This window comes from Limanda limanda, chromosome 17, assembly GCF_963576545.1.
Source record: "Limanda limanda chromosome 17, fLimLim1.1, whole genome shotgun sequence".
In the NCBI taxonomy this organism is placed as follows: Eukaryota; Metazoa; Chordata; class Actinopteri; order Pleuronectiformes; family Pleuronectidae; genus Limanda; species Limanda limanda.
Genome location: NC_083652.1, coordinates 4,104,537 through 4,117,961, shown reverse-complemented (window position 1 = coordinate 4,117,961; position 13,425 = coordinate 4,104,537). Strand labels below are relative to the sequence as shown.

At 40.1% G+C, this 13,425-nt stretch overlaps 1 protein-coding gene across 2 annotated transcripts in view; it reads left to right on the top strand.

Moving 5' to 3' along the window:
- LOC133023297 (potassium voltage-gated channel subfamily C member 1-like) overlaps positions 1-12,250 on the top strand; it is a 61,422-nt gene extending 49,172 nt beyond the window's left edge. The window contains exon 5 of one of the 2 annotated variants that reach the window (XM_061090296.1): positions 12,186-12,250. In XM_061090296.1, coding sequence (XP_060946279.1) covers positions 12,186-12,250 — 65 coding nt within the window. Of the gene's footprint in view, positions 1-7,241; positions 7,394-12,185 lie in introns of those variants that run through there. The other variant, XM_061090294.1, reaches the window with a different exon arrangement.
- Positions 12,251-13,425: the final 1,175 nt, after the last annotated feature.

Below are 13,425 nucleotides of genomic sequence, written 5' to 3'. Positions count from 1 at the left end.
ACAAGGGTGGGTGAGGGGAGGGGTACACTGTTGCAATCTGTATCTTCACCAAAAGAGAGCACTTAAACAAAATGATCAGTTATTAATTTTGCAGTACCGAACAAACACCGTCTATTTACTTACTACTCTGTAGATCTGTATGTGGAATAGCCTACATATCTCGATAACCATTCATCCACACAACACTTGGAGTGACTTGTGTGTAAAGTTATGGGCCTCAGGAAGTGCTGTTTCGAATTTGGTGTGATTTGGACATGTTCAACATTAATAATATTTAAATAAACAGGGGAATTTGTGTTTAGTCTACAACCTAGCTGAACATTCATGGGCGTTGCGGACTCATGGCAGACACGTTCATAGATTTATTTCCTCTTGCAATTTGTCTAATAGCACTGCATTTGTTATGTTGCTGCAATGCTTTACATCAAGCTGAATTCTAGAACTTTTAATTTGAGTGGGTAAATCATTTAAACTTATATTTAACTCACTTATGTAAACAGTCATAAAGCTAATTGGGTTTTATTTTAAGGAATATTGACTGTAAAATATTAAAAATTAAAAACAGAATCCGGATGATCATATGCAAAATGTCTTCATGCCAGATAAACCTGGTAGGATGACACAGTTTTTTTAAACTTCACTCTGCACCATAGACCGTTTTTAAAATGCTCTGCACACAACGTCCAGCACACAAGCAATAATAAGTAACAATATATTGTAGAACTGTTTGAGGAGGACAAAGAATCGTTCTGAAGTAGCTCCAGAGCATTAAAAAGAAAACAGCCCATTCCAAACATGCAGGATTAGAAAGGCCGCTGCACTTGTTTTAATGATTAACAAACAAATCCTTCTATTGCTCTTGACATATGTATGAGTTTTGTTAACCGAAATGATTACTGCCACTTTTATCATCTGTGCCTAACAGTTCAATGAAACTTACACTGACACCATGTTGTGGAGCTAAATCGTGGTCTCCAGCTGACTTTTCCAAGGCAAAACATCAGCATCCTCACCAGCTGATCCATGTAAAAGGAACAGTGCTCAGTTTGTCACGCTGTTAGCATACAGTCTTCCAAATCAGCTTCCATACAAAGGATATTTACCAAAGTGTGGAAGCTGTAACTTGTTTTAAGTTACTCATGGAGTTGGATAATATTTTGCTCAATCTAGTTCTTCGAAGAATCACTTGATTCAAAATGTGGGTAAAAAGCCGGACATGCTAACAATTGCAATTGTCTCAATTCCTGGATGGTGCATTCCAAATGGTCAAAGAGTTGAGTGTAAAGCAATCCTATCTTCAATAAGGCCTTGTGACAGAGAAAGGACCACAAGTGTATATATTCAAATTCGTGAAATATGTGGCCAATGACAGAGCACACGCCAGTATATAAAATTGAATGATGTCATTTTATACTTTAATCTGTTTCACATCACTTCTTCTCTTTCACTTGTTGTCCCCCCCTACACTTCATATATGTCTCAGTTACAGCCTCAGCCATCATTCTAGATGTTCTGCATGAGCATCTTTCTCTGCAGGACCTTAGAGTGTCTCATTTTGTTTGTATTCATCTGTGGTGTTAAAACTTTAAAATATGTCTGTGCTCATGTAACATATCTGTGATAATATTTTCCTTTTCTTTTCTACATCCTACTCCTGTGTGCATGTGTGTCTTTTCTGTATTTCTGTCAGGGTAGCTCAGCTCGGAATGAGCTGTGCCATATTAAAACATACATACATGTTAAATAAATGTTGTATGTACTTTTTAACCAGCAGTTTAATGTGTTGATAATGCCATACAGTCATATTCCATTTCTATATGTTTACATTGTATGTAAATATTACTACTTCACAATCTCAAATCCACATGTGGTTTCAAAAATATAATGAGACAGGCTTGTGTTTATAAAAAGCTTTTCACATAGCTGAAAACTGGCTTGCTATGAACAGAAACACATGTTGTTATAGTGTTCGCATGCAGATTGTTGTTTGGATGATATTTGCCCCTTTTGTTGCCTTTGTGTTTTCTCCTCACCCCCAGACCCTTGCCCTCTCTCCCCACGAACCTCCCTTTTCCCAACTCCTACCTCTGCCTCCCTTTACTCCTCGTTCCACATCTGCCCTGTTATTATTTATATTTCTCTCTTCCCCCTTTCCCTGCAGACATGATAATGATCTCAGTTTAATTATGAATAAAACTCTAACAATAACTCATTATAAATATCAGTTGTATCAACATCTGTGTGTCATCAACAACTGAGAGTCAAATCAAAGAATTCATAATATTTAATGTCAGAATAAAATGCTGCTTCCTCATATCAAGTAAAAAATATTTACATAACAGAAAGCTTTTGTCTTTTGGCATCACATGAGATGATTTATAACATATGCTATTGGCCAGTTTCCTGGGCCGCAAAACCGATGCCGTAAAGGCTAGAAACTTGCACCGGTTAAAATAGGAATCCTCTGTAAAAATGTGACAATATAGGATAGGATAGTATCTGGTTCCAGACTTGGTCAGAGGCCCACCTATTATCAACCTCTGCCATACAGCAAACAAACTTATTCTAGTAATTTTGTACATAAAAGGCCCATACCAATTTAGCTAGTATTATACACAGTAATATACTTCCTCCCTGTGCAGACGTGCTTGTGTTGTGGCACACAATTACATCATTTCATTTTAATTAGTCCCCTACTGCTTTGTTTCTTCTTGCTTTTCTCATTTTCTTCTTCCCTTGTTCCTCTCACCTTTCCCTTTACCCCTGCCTTAATGTCTCTGCATCCCATTCTAACACTGGTGTATCCATCCCATCCTCAGGGTATCCTCCTCAGTCTCTCCCCCTACGTTGTGTTACTAAAGTCTGACTGACTGGAGGTATGTACATCAAGTGACAATCAAAGCCCCATGCTGCTACACTGTGAGCACCCGCTAAGCTTCTCGCTTTGGCTTAAAAAATCTGAAATTAGAAAATCAGAAATCAGTCTTTTAACTTTTAAAATATTTAACTTTTCTTGGCCTTGAAATAATCTGATTGTTTGAGTTAAACTAGAATAGGCAGAGTAGAAGTGAGCTATGACTGTATGACAGTCGTTAAGGCCCATGGCAGCCATGAGCTATCAATTTAGCTTACCTTAATAGCTACAGCTTGCAGGCCTAGTTTGAAAATGTGTCAAACAGCTCTCTAAACCTAGCTAAGTGGGATTACGGTTTGATTGCACTGAAGAAATCCCAGGTAATTCCTGCATGAAGGTTTACCAGCAGCTCCTGGCAGGTGTATTCCTCCCCCGTGCCAAGCAAACACATCCTCAAGAGATTTCTATTACCCTTGCAAGTCCAATTCCTGTTGGAACAGCAAACAAACTGATTGTGTCTGTAACAAAATAGTTTTGTGGTACAATTTAGCAACATGTGTATCTATAACCATCCATTCAGCAGTTTTGAAACATTTTACCAAAGTCACTAATGAGGAAAATGCACTTTACTTGATCTTTCATTGTATGCTACTTTATTGTAGCTACATAGCTGACAACCTTTACAAAAATAAAGGGTCTGGATTGGGTGGCACCAGCTAATACATTTCTCGGGAGAGTGTGTTAATGCCTAGCACAGAAAATGTTTGAGGCCACTGGTTAATGAGGAGATTTCATCAGTTGAAGCAACACACTACAGTACAACATGAAATGGCTTCAGAGGCTGTGAGCATGGCAACAGGCACGTAAAGTAGCAGATCCTAGTGGAAGCTGCCTCATGCTGCACCTGCCGCAGAGCAAACTGCAGAGAGCCACTCATTATGGATGCTGCGCACCTTTCAGCTCGACTTTGTATTGTGAGAGCCGCACCAGTAGAAGTCACAGCATTTAAATCTTCAAAGAACTGAGACACGTACTTAAAGGATCTTTTTGTTTATGTTCCTGAGGCTCATAAATAGAATCATATTCACAAGATCTCTGATTATAGCATTCCTGTCCAGGGATTACCCGTCGCTATAAAGTGCTGCTGTATGTTAGACACTGTATGTTATTGATTCTAATCCATCATCTACCACTACTGTGTGTGTGTGTGTGTGTGTGTGTGTGTGTGTGTGTGTGTGTGTGTGTGTGTGTGTGTGTGTGTGTGTGTGTGTGTGTGTGTGTGTGTGCGTGCGTGCGTGCGTTTGTGCAAGCGTGCGTTTGTGCAAGCGTGTATTTGCATGTGCTATGATTATGTCACTCTAAAATTAATGGCCAGTGTCTTTCTGTAAACTACAGCTTCATATGTGTGTGAGTGTGTGTGTTTGTGTCTTTGTATGTTTGTGTGTGTATGTGTCTGTGTTTACTGTGTACCAGCACATATTCTGCTCTGTTTAAGTAGCTGTGTTTGCAATGTCAAGTCCTGTAACCACAAGAATAAATCAGCAGCACTGCGGCTCTTAGCTGATTGGGACAGGGACACACACACACACACACACACACACACACACACACACACACACACACACACACACACACACACACACATATATACACAGATCCTTGTATTACTGCATTGATGGGGACCAACCATTGACATCATAGTCCCTGGTTTTCAGACCCCCATGAAAATAGTAATACAAGCCACACACACACACACACACACACACACACACTCTCACACACACACACACACACACACACACACACACACACACACACACACTTAGTGTTTTCAATAGGTCCTGAGAACATTGTGACCCAGATCTGTCACTGTGGTATCCAATACCCAGAATGCGTCTTGAGGTTTAAGCAGCGTCTCATTGGCCTATTCTTAATGGCCGAGTCAGCTTAATCTAGCACCACAGACCAGCACAACATATACACACAGTGGTGTCAAAAGTCTCAGACCATGTTACCATTCACTTGAATGAGGTACTGGCAAGTGCTAAAAATTTCCCTGAAAATATTCCTGTTGTAAAGAATGATTAATGGTTTTCTTAGGGTAAGTTGTATTTTTTTACATCCATACTTCGCTTGGATCAGGGGCTCTGGGAAGAAATGTCAGTAATGGAAATTCGCCTGGAAGTTTTGTAGCCCACTGAAAAGAATGATTACATAACTTAAATCCACTTTAAAATGTGTTTTTGTCACTGATTGTCCAAGGGATGATTAGCTCTTCCATTTTGAATCCTCCAGTGAGCTAGAGAAGAGGCTCTGGGGATGCACATGGCTGCCCTCAGAAATAAAATGCTTACATTATTTGGTTTCATTACAGAAAGCAGAAGAGTAATTTCTTTTACGGACCAAAATGGAATATTTATTCCAAGCACTGTTACACCAAATTATGTAATAATGAAGAGCAATAATTTTATCAAAATAAAACTCTACCCCATTTATACATCTAAATTCATACAAATTATACTCTGCATGCTAGCATTCTCGCTTTACATTTATTAGCATGCTAAGCTTAGGTGTGGCTAAATACAGCAGCAGCTGGAATGGCTGTCGACCTTGAAACTTAAGTTTGACCTACATGAAGACAAACACATACTTGACCCAGACCTCGGAGAGGGTTCAGTCTGTCTGTCTATCTGTCTGCCTGTCTAACTGCCTGTCTAACTGCCTGTTTTCTTGGGAACAGCAGCCAACTGTTCCTATTGGAAGATTGGCTAAAACACCTGGGGCTGGTTTCACCAACTGGTCTTACTCGTGCAAGTCCAACCTCATAGTTACACCAGTTGCACCATCAAACTTAAACCTTCTTCTTATAAAAACATAGACATTACGTCTGGTCAGGTACAGGCATTAAGTCAAAAGTTAGGGCCATATACATAGACAAAGTTGTGAAGTACGAAAATCCTCTGCAAACAGCTGTTTATGGCTTTCAGCAACACCCCCCCCCCCCTCACTTCTTGACTTTCCCTTTTTCAGCCAAAAAGCTTTATTATAATTTCTAAAGCTAGCAGGCTAAGAAACCGACTTCTATATCTTCTGTCTATACTACATCTCCTTTGCTCTCGTTTCTGTATTTGTGGACATGTACACACAACATACAGTGCAGTCAGAGTTTGTGTGTGTGAGTGTGTGGATGCGTATTTGTGTGTTTGTGTATATGTGGATGTATAAGTGTCGGCTATACGCAAATTTGCATATAAGGCGGGGCAAAATAAATCTAATATTGATTAATGAGCTACTTTCACAAAAAATAACAGAAGCAGCTGTTTTAAAATGAAGAAAGACGTTCTCATGACATCGGACTGTCAGCCATTACTCTACTATTGTCAGTCACATGGATCCTTATCTGTCAGCTAAAAACAGTGTTCACATGAACACACATCACTCAGACCAGGCATAGTTGAGACTAGCCTTTTTGTTTTGGTACAACCAATGCTAAGTTCTGAAGACTGGTGTTAACAAAGACTGACTTAGCAGTTAAGTACAGTCAGTCTTAGTGAAGACCAGTTGGTGAAACTAGCCCCTGGGCTCTGAGAACTAAACATTGACATTTTTTAAGATTTGGGTGTTAACATGTAGGATTGTGTTAATTTTCTACTGCTCAGCTCCAGTTGATTTACCCACCTGAGTTACTCTGAGTTTCCCAAAAATTCATAGAAATATCAAGTCTGTCTGTGTCTGTCGTTCCTGATCAAATTCTGGCACAGCTAATGTAATTTTGGGAATCCCAGAGCAGGTAGTCCAGTGGATGTACATTTAAAAACATTTAATGGGATGTCTTCAGATGAAGGAGTTTGTGTACATACACTGGACGAGGTCACCCTCCCTCCCTTACACAGTTCATGTTGGTGCTCCAGAGCACCACATCTAGATGTCTATGGGATATTGTGGCAACTGATAGCTGATTTTTTTGTAACCCATATTCCTGTTTTGTCCTGTCTCTGTCTGTCTGTCCATCTGTTTGTCCCTCTTTCCATCTACCTGTCTGTCTTTTTCCAACTTCCTCCTTCGGTCTGATACATTTTACTTGGTTTGGGCTGGTTTTCTTTTGAATGATTTAACTTTTTTCAACTTTGTTTCATTTACAAATGCTTGTAACTGTAACAAATGGTTTATAATTGCTATTTATGATGTGCAATGCTGTCATAATATAACATATACTAATATGTCATGACTCTATTATCTGTCATGAACATTTGTATTGCCATCCCATGACACACAACTTCTTACCAAATCATGAAAACTTTTTCTTTGCTCTTTAATGCTGTGAATGACCTTTCATAACCCCGCTCTGACCTTTGCCCTTTGACATGTGCATGTCCTCTCCATGTAGCTACGGGTTATGAGAAGTCACGCAGCCTCAATAACATATCTGGGATGACGGGCGCCCCACTGCGCCTCACCCCAATTACCAACTCCACCTTTGAGCCCTTCGAGCAGCCTGGCCTCAGGCGATGCCATTCCCCCATACCCTCCATCTTGTAGCAGAACCAACAGAGAAACACAATCAGCAAAATGTCAACAACAACAACAACAGCAACAGTACTTTTTTTTCTGCGTAACATGAAAGAAACAAAATCAACATGGAAGAAATGTCTCATGGACATTTGATTCATCCCAGCTGTTCATTCATTTCCATTACTCATCTTTACCTCTTGATAGAACACTGAATTAGACTTTATTAGTCAGATGGTCCTATTCTAAAATCACAAAAAAGCTAAACACTAAAAAAGCTAAAAGCTGAGATAGATGCTTAAGCAGATGTAATATAAAATACACACACACACACTAACACACCTGCCTTACTAACAGGGATAGAGTCTAGGTTTGTTTAGACTAATGTGATAGTTGAGTTAGTTTATCTCTGGCTTTCCCTGTGCTATTTCTTGCCTGTATCTCGACTGCACTCGCACTTAAATGCTTTAACACTGATACTTAGGAGTAGCTATGAATAAGACAAAGCATGCACGTTTTAACTCATGAGAGGCTCCAGAATAAGAAAATCACTACGCCTAGAAAATTATGGAATTGAACAATTTTTGTACTCTTAAAAATCTAAAGCATACCCATGACAAGGGTATACCCCAAACTGTAGCACCTGTGCACCTTTGAAAAAAATCCATGTAGGCTAAATATGTTCAGTTTTCTGTGCTACCTATAGATGAAATACAACTCTCCTACACATACCTACATCAGCGCACACAGATGCATACTTTATTATCAGACTGTCTCCTCGGTACAAGAAAAGAGGGGAGAGGGACCTCTGTGACATTTTAACATCACCTCCACAACCAGCTTATGAAATTAGGGATGTCCCCTCCGCCTCCTCCTCCTTCTCCTCCTTCCTCCTCAGGCTTCCCACTATTCACACACCGTCACAACACTCACAGGATGTACTGTTTGAAGACTTTTATAGAATGGACAGCAGGGGAACGAATGTTAAGATGGGTGGGGGGGTTATCAGGGTGGGATGCAGGTCATGTAAAAGTGATTCCCAATCTGGTCCCTCGAGTAAACATAATGCAAGTGTCACATTATCAAAATTAGGTCAAACATATCGCTTATATGTTTTTTTGAATCATTTTTTATCTTTGCTTTTTATTTTCAGATTCATTGAAAAATCTCCTTCTTAACTTCAGAAAATAAATCTGAGAGGTAAAAGTTCCTCTTTGGGGAAGGGAAGATGGCAGTGGCATGTGAATCAGGCTATTATCAATGTAGCTGGTAGCTCATATGTCAGACCACCTCGTAACATACATGCTTACATTTTTAGTAAATATTACATTATTTGCAGAAAATCTGCTATGGAAAATGTGACTGGATGCATCGTGTTTCCATCCATTGCTGCGATGTGATTAATCGATAAAACTTTAAGGGTCCACTAGCCAAAAAAAGGTTGGGAATCACTAACACAGCAGAGTGTGCATGTGAAGTTTATGCTATGAAAAAGGAAGCCAAAAGTAGCTGTAGGAACATGTAAAAAAACTTAAGGTGAATACACATATTGAACTTTGACCTTTAGCCTCACCAAGACCTCCAGTTTAGTTGTTGTCATGGAAACTGGAGCTGTAGGACCTGATCTGATCTGATCCACCACGTCACTACGCACCTTCTGTCTACACACTCTCGCCTGAGCTCTCAGCTAAAGGCTGAGCTGCAAAGCTCGAGGAAAGGGACGACCACTTCTCGTTTCCTTAGCGGTGTTTTCGTTTCGTCTTGAGCTACATGTTCAAAGGAACTATACAAAGACGGCGTACCTGCTCTCCTTCTGAGAGTCAGCGGGGAAGATTAAGCAAACTCTCACAGCTCTGTGTTAAACTAGGAGCTGGTCTCAGGATGTGGTTTTGCTCACTTAACGATGAACCTGGAAAAAGGAGGAAACAGATATCTGTCCAAAATACCTGAAGCTGGCTAATTATCATTGGGTATATGATGTTTCTCTAAAGAAAAATTACTTTTTGAGACTTAAGGGGGATGTAGTAGCTAAAGTGTGTGCACTTCCTGGACTGAAGGTACCATCGCACCCTTGAGCAAAAATAGGTCAAGATGTAACTGTGTAACTCACTTTAAACCACAAAGTGTCTTTTTTTTTTCTTTTTGTGTATAGATCAAACAAAACTTAAATTACAGGGACCTGGTTTGCTGTTTCTCCCTGCTACCAGTCTCAATTGTAAGCTTGGCTAATCACAGCCTGAATCCAGCTCTGTACTTGACAGACAGAAACAAGGTCAATGTTCATCTTTTCACACCATTCTTAGAAAGACAGCATGTTAGCATAAAAGCTATTCAATTCAGGTGGCGTGGCAAGTGATTATGTGGAAAGGTTCCAGACATTGCAGCTCAGCCTGAGTGTGAGGAGCGAGGTTTTCCTCAGGTCTGAGTTCATCCCGCCACCATCACCACCACCGCCGCCACCAACAGCGTTACTATTTGCAATGACACCAGTGTGACTCAGCAGCCAGTGGCAATATTTTTAGTTTTATCCCTTTTTGGCTTCTCTTTCTTTCCCTCTTTTTGCCCCGTCCTGAATCCTCCGCCCCCCTCCCCCTCCCTCCTCTGTCCGTCCATCTCTTCTTTGTTTTCGGTGGTCAGTAGGAGGCACCGTGAACGGCTACTGGAGCGACAGCCCGTGGTAAAAGAGGAGCGGATGACAAACGCCACATGGGAAGAAGAGCGAGAACATGACATCAGACACAGCATTCAAACATAGAAATATGCAATGTAGATAAGTTGGACAGCAGCGGTCGGTTCTGTGCTCGGATATAATGTATCTGTGGCATATGTGAAGAGTGTGAAACGGATATTTGTGTTATGTGTGTGTGTGTCTGTGTGCCCAGACCTCCATCTACCTCTGTACTAAGATGCACAAATGTCAACTCGAAAAAATGCATCCTTTTCTTTGCTTCTCCAAAAAGAAATCATTGTTTCAGTTTAGTTTTGATATTGATTATGAACAGTTCTGCCAATTAGTTTTTGTTGATCTGATTTTGAATGTGGACCATTTTGTTTCAAACTAGAGTTTTCTGATGTTACTGAAATGTATATGACTTCAGAACAATGTCAAACTTTGTCATTGTTGTGTAGACAGTGATTTCATGTCTGCTGGTTAAGTTTCATGTTTGTTTAAATCCCTTGTCGCTCTCACCTTCTTTCTCTCCCACGTAAAACTAACAGAGGGCCTTCAGCCGGCAGAGCATCTTGGAAGTGATTTGCATGAGAATATCCTTGGAGAGGAACCACTTCAAGTTGCAGAGAAAGTTTGTCTCTTGGATCCGACCCCCAAAAAAAATAAGTTTTGAAATTTAGCTATGGATTCCTTTTCAGAGGAATGTTTTTGTGCTCTTATTAATATTCTTGCTGTTTCTTTTTTACTCTCAAAGCTGGGAATGCCGGAAGGTGAGAGCAACAAATGTGGAGATAATTGTATATTTGAAGATTAAGTTTGGCATTTTCAGAAGTACATTTATTTAGTTTCTTGCCAAGAGTGGGTGGGAAAAAAGTCAATATCAGTTTTATGTCACGAGAAATTTGGAGCTGTAGCCTGAAAGTGATTAGCCTAGCTTAAATTTAGGACTCAAAGCAGGGGAAATAGCTACCTGGCTTTGTCCCAAAGCAAAACTACTAAACTGACACGGGGGAGTCACAGCACCTGTTGCTGTTCAACCACGAGTCGGTTGGACAGTTTTTATTAGTGTACAGATTATTAAGATACATTGTCAGCAGTGTTGGAATATAGATGCTTCATCTTGGGCTTACGTTAGGTGACCCCTTTGAAAATACTGCTTTGAGTTTAATGCTAACCTAATTTAATTGATCACCACCTGGCTATAGCTCTTAATTCTTCCGATTCCTACTCTCACTGTCAGTGAGAGAGAGTTTTCCCAGGCTATACTGTGAACCGCAAGAGTCCCTGATTTGGGGCCATGCAGGGCTTCCTGTTTACTGTTTAGCCTTGTGCTCGAGCAGGGCATCACTTTCCATTTTGCTTCAGAAGTGCAAAGTGCAATGAGTGATTTTGAGGTTTAAATATACTGGAAGTTCCACATCAGTTTCTTCGTAAAAATAAATAATTTTAACCCCTCATCATATTAGACATGCACACCAGGCACACACAGACACAAACACTTGCACGCATTCATACATAGCTAAAAACACCCCCCACCACCCCCCAGCCTTTTGATCTAAATCATTTCTCACCATCTCACCCTCTCTGTATCCCCCTTTCCTTCCCAATGTGGTCTTGTTGTGAGTCACTTTCCTTGCTGATTGGTTGCTTTTGTGATGATGATGTTCATATGTAAAGTTTGCGTTGTAGATGAATATGCATGGGTTTCCAACGCAAGCAATAAGGATACTGATATGGCTAGTAATGTGAGGAGGTTTGATAGAACTTAAGTCTCAAGTTTAATGAATGTGTATATAACATTTAGATTACTAAGGGTGTGTGTGGATGTATGTGTTTTGAAGCATACATATGCACTAACAAAGCATGCAGGACAAAAAAATCATCTCTTTGGATGCAAGAAGAGGTGGGATGGGCCGACATTATGCATGCCAAAATGCTATGATGCTATTGGTCGGAGCAGACCAAGTTAGGTACTGTAACAAGGCCGGGTGGGGTGGGAAAGTTTATTTTTGCAGGATGGGAAGGGGTTATATTTCTGATAGGTCTTGTATAGCTGCTTTCTTATCGATCTTGAGAGACTTATAGAGAAACATATTAACAATCGTAGCTTTTGATTTAATTTATTTTCTTTTTTTGCTTCTCTATTCACAGAGAACTGTTCTGAAAGCCCTGCGCTTGTCAGATATATGCAAAAAGAAACAGTAACTGTGAACTAATGCTAACAGATGAAAAAAACAAAACAAATCCAGCTTCTTCCATCACTGTCTCAACTCCTCTACTTCTCCTTCTCCTTCTTATTCTTCTTCTTCTTCCTTTTTTTCTTTGAGAAGAAAGACTCTTCTCCACCCAAGAGATCCCCCTCCATTACTTTCATTCACCTTCCACTTCATTCTCTGCCCATGACACATTTCCATCGGTCCTGTCAAATGAACTGCAAGGAGCTTAAAAGGATATCTCTGCTGTACGAGAATCCAACAATTCAATGCAACCTCCCCCGAGGGATGAGAGTCAAACCCAGTTTAACCTGACCCTAGTAGTACTCCCACGGGAGCACAAAACCCTATTACTTTGAAAATCGGAAAACTTGGTTGTGTAATATTTTCCCTGTAAACAACTTTTTGAAGATACCCAACACTTTTTTGTCATTATAATCCTGTTTGGAATGTCTCCCCATGTTAAAGTGAGTCACAGGAAGAGAGAGTCCTTACCGCTGAATACTTTTCTGTACTAAGCATGGAACCCCTCCATGAAAACATTTTGCTTCAGGCTTCTCTATCAGTCACGTATATTCTCAGATCTCATCCCCATAATGACACTAAGATTGACCTGGCCCTCCCAATTAGACTACAACCACCTATAGTGCAACACTGGGAACACATGTTACACCAGTACGCTCCATACAAAAAACAACATCAGATGTTGTGGCTATGTAAACGTGTTGTTCTAGTAAACAATGACTCCCAATGGTTTCCATTTTTTAAATGTCTTCCTATAATGAAAAAGATGAGGTATGAATAAAAAGTGAGCATACCAATGGAAATTTTATATTGAAAGACACATTCATTTAATTGGTTGTTAAAAAAGGCATAAAGCTTTCTGAAGGCCTGATTGATCAGGTTTTCTGGGCTATGTCTACTTGTATTAGATGATATTAAAATTAGGTGGCTGCACCATTTTTGTGAGGCTGGTGATCCAACCTTCATGAGGAGAGCTGATGGTCCAGCTATGCTGGGAATACAGTATGCATCAATATGACCCCAGTTTAGCCATGATGACTTCTCTCTTTAAAATGGTTGAGAACGTACACTATTCCACAGCAAGCTTTGTACAAAGTTCAGAGGGTCAGGATTTAAATCTCTCACCTCCCAAAATGTCTCAGACCAGTTAGACA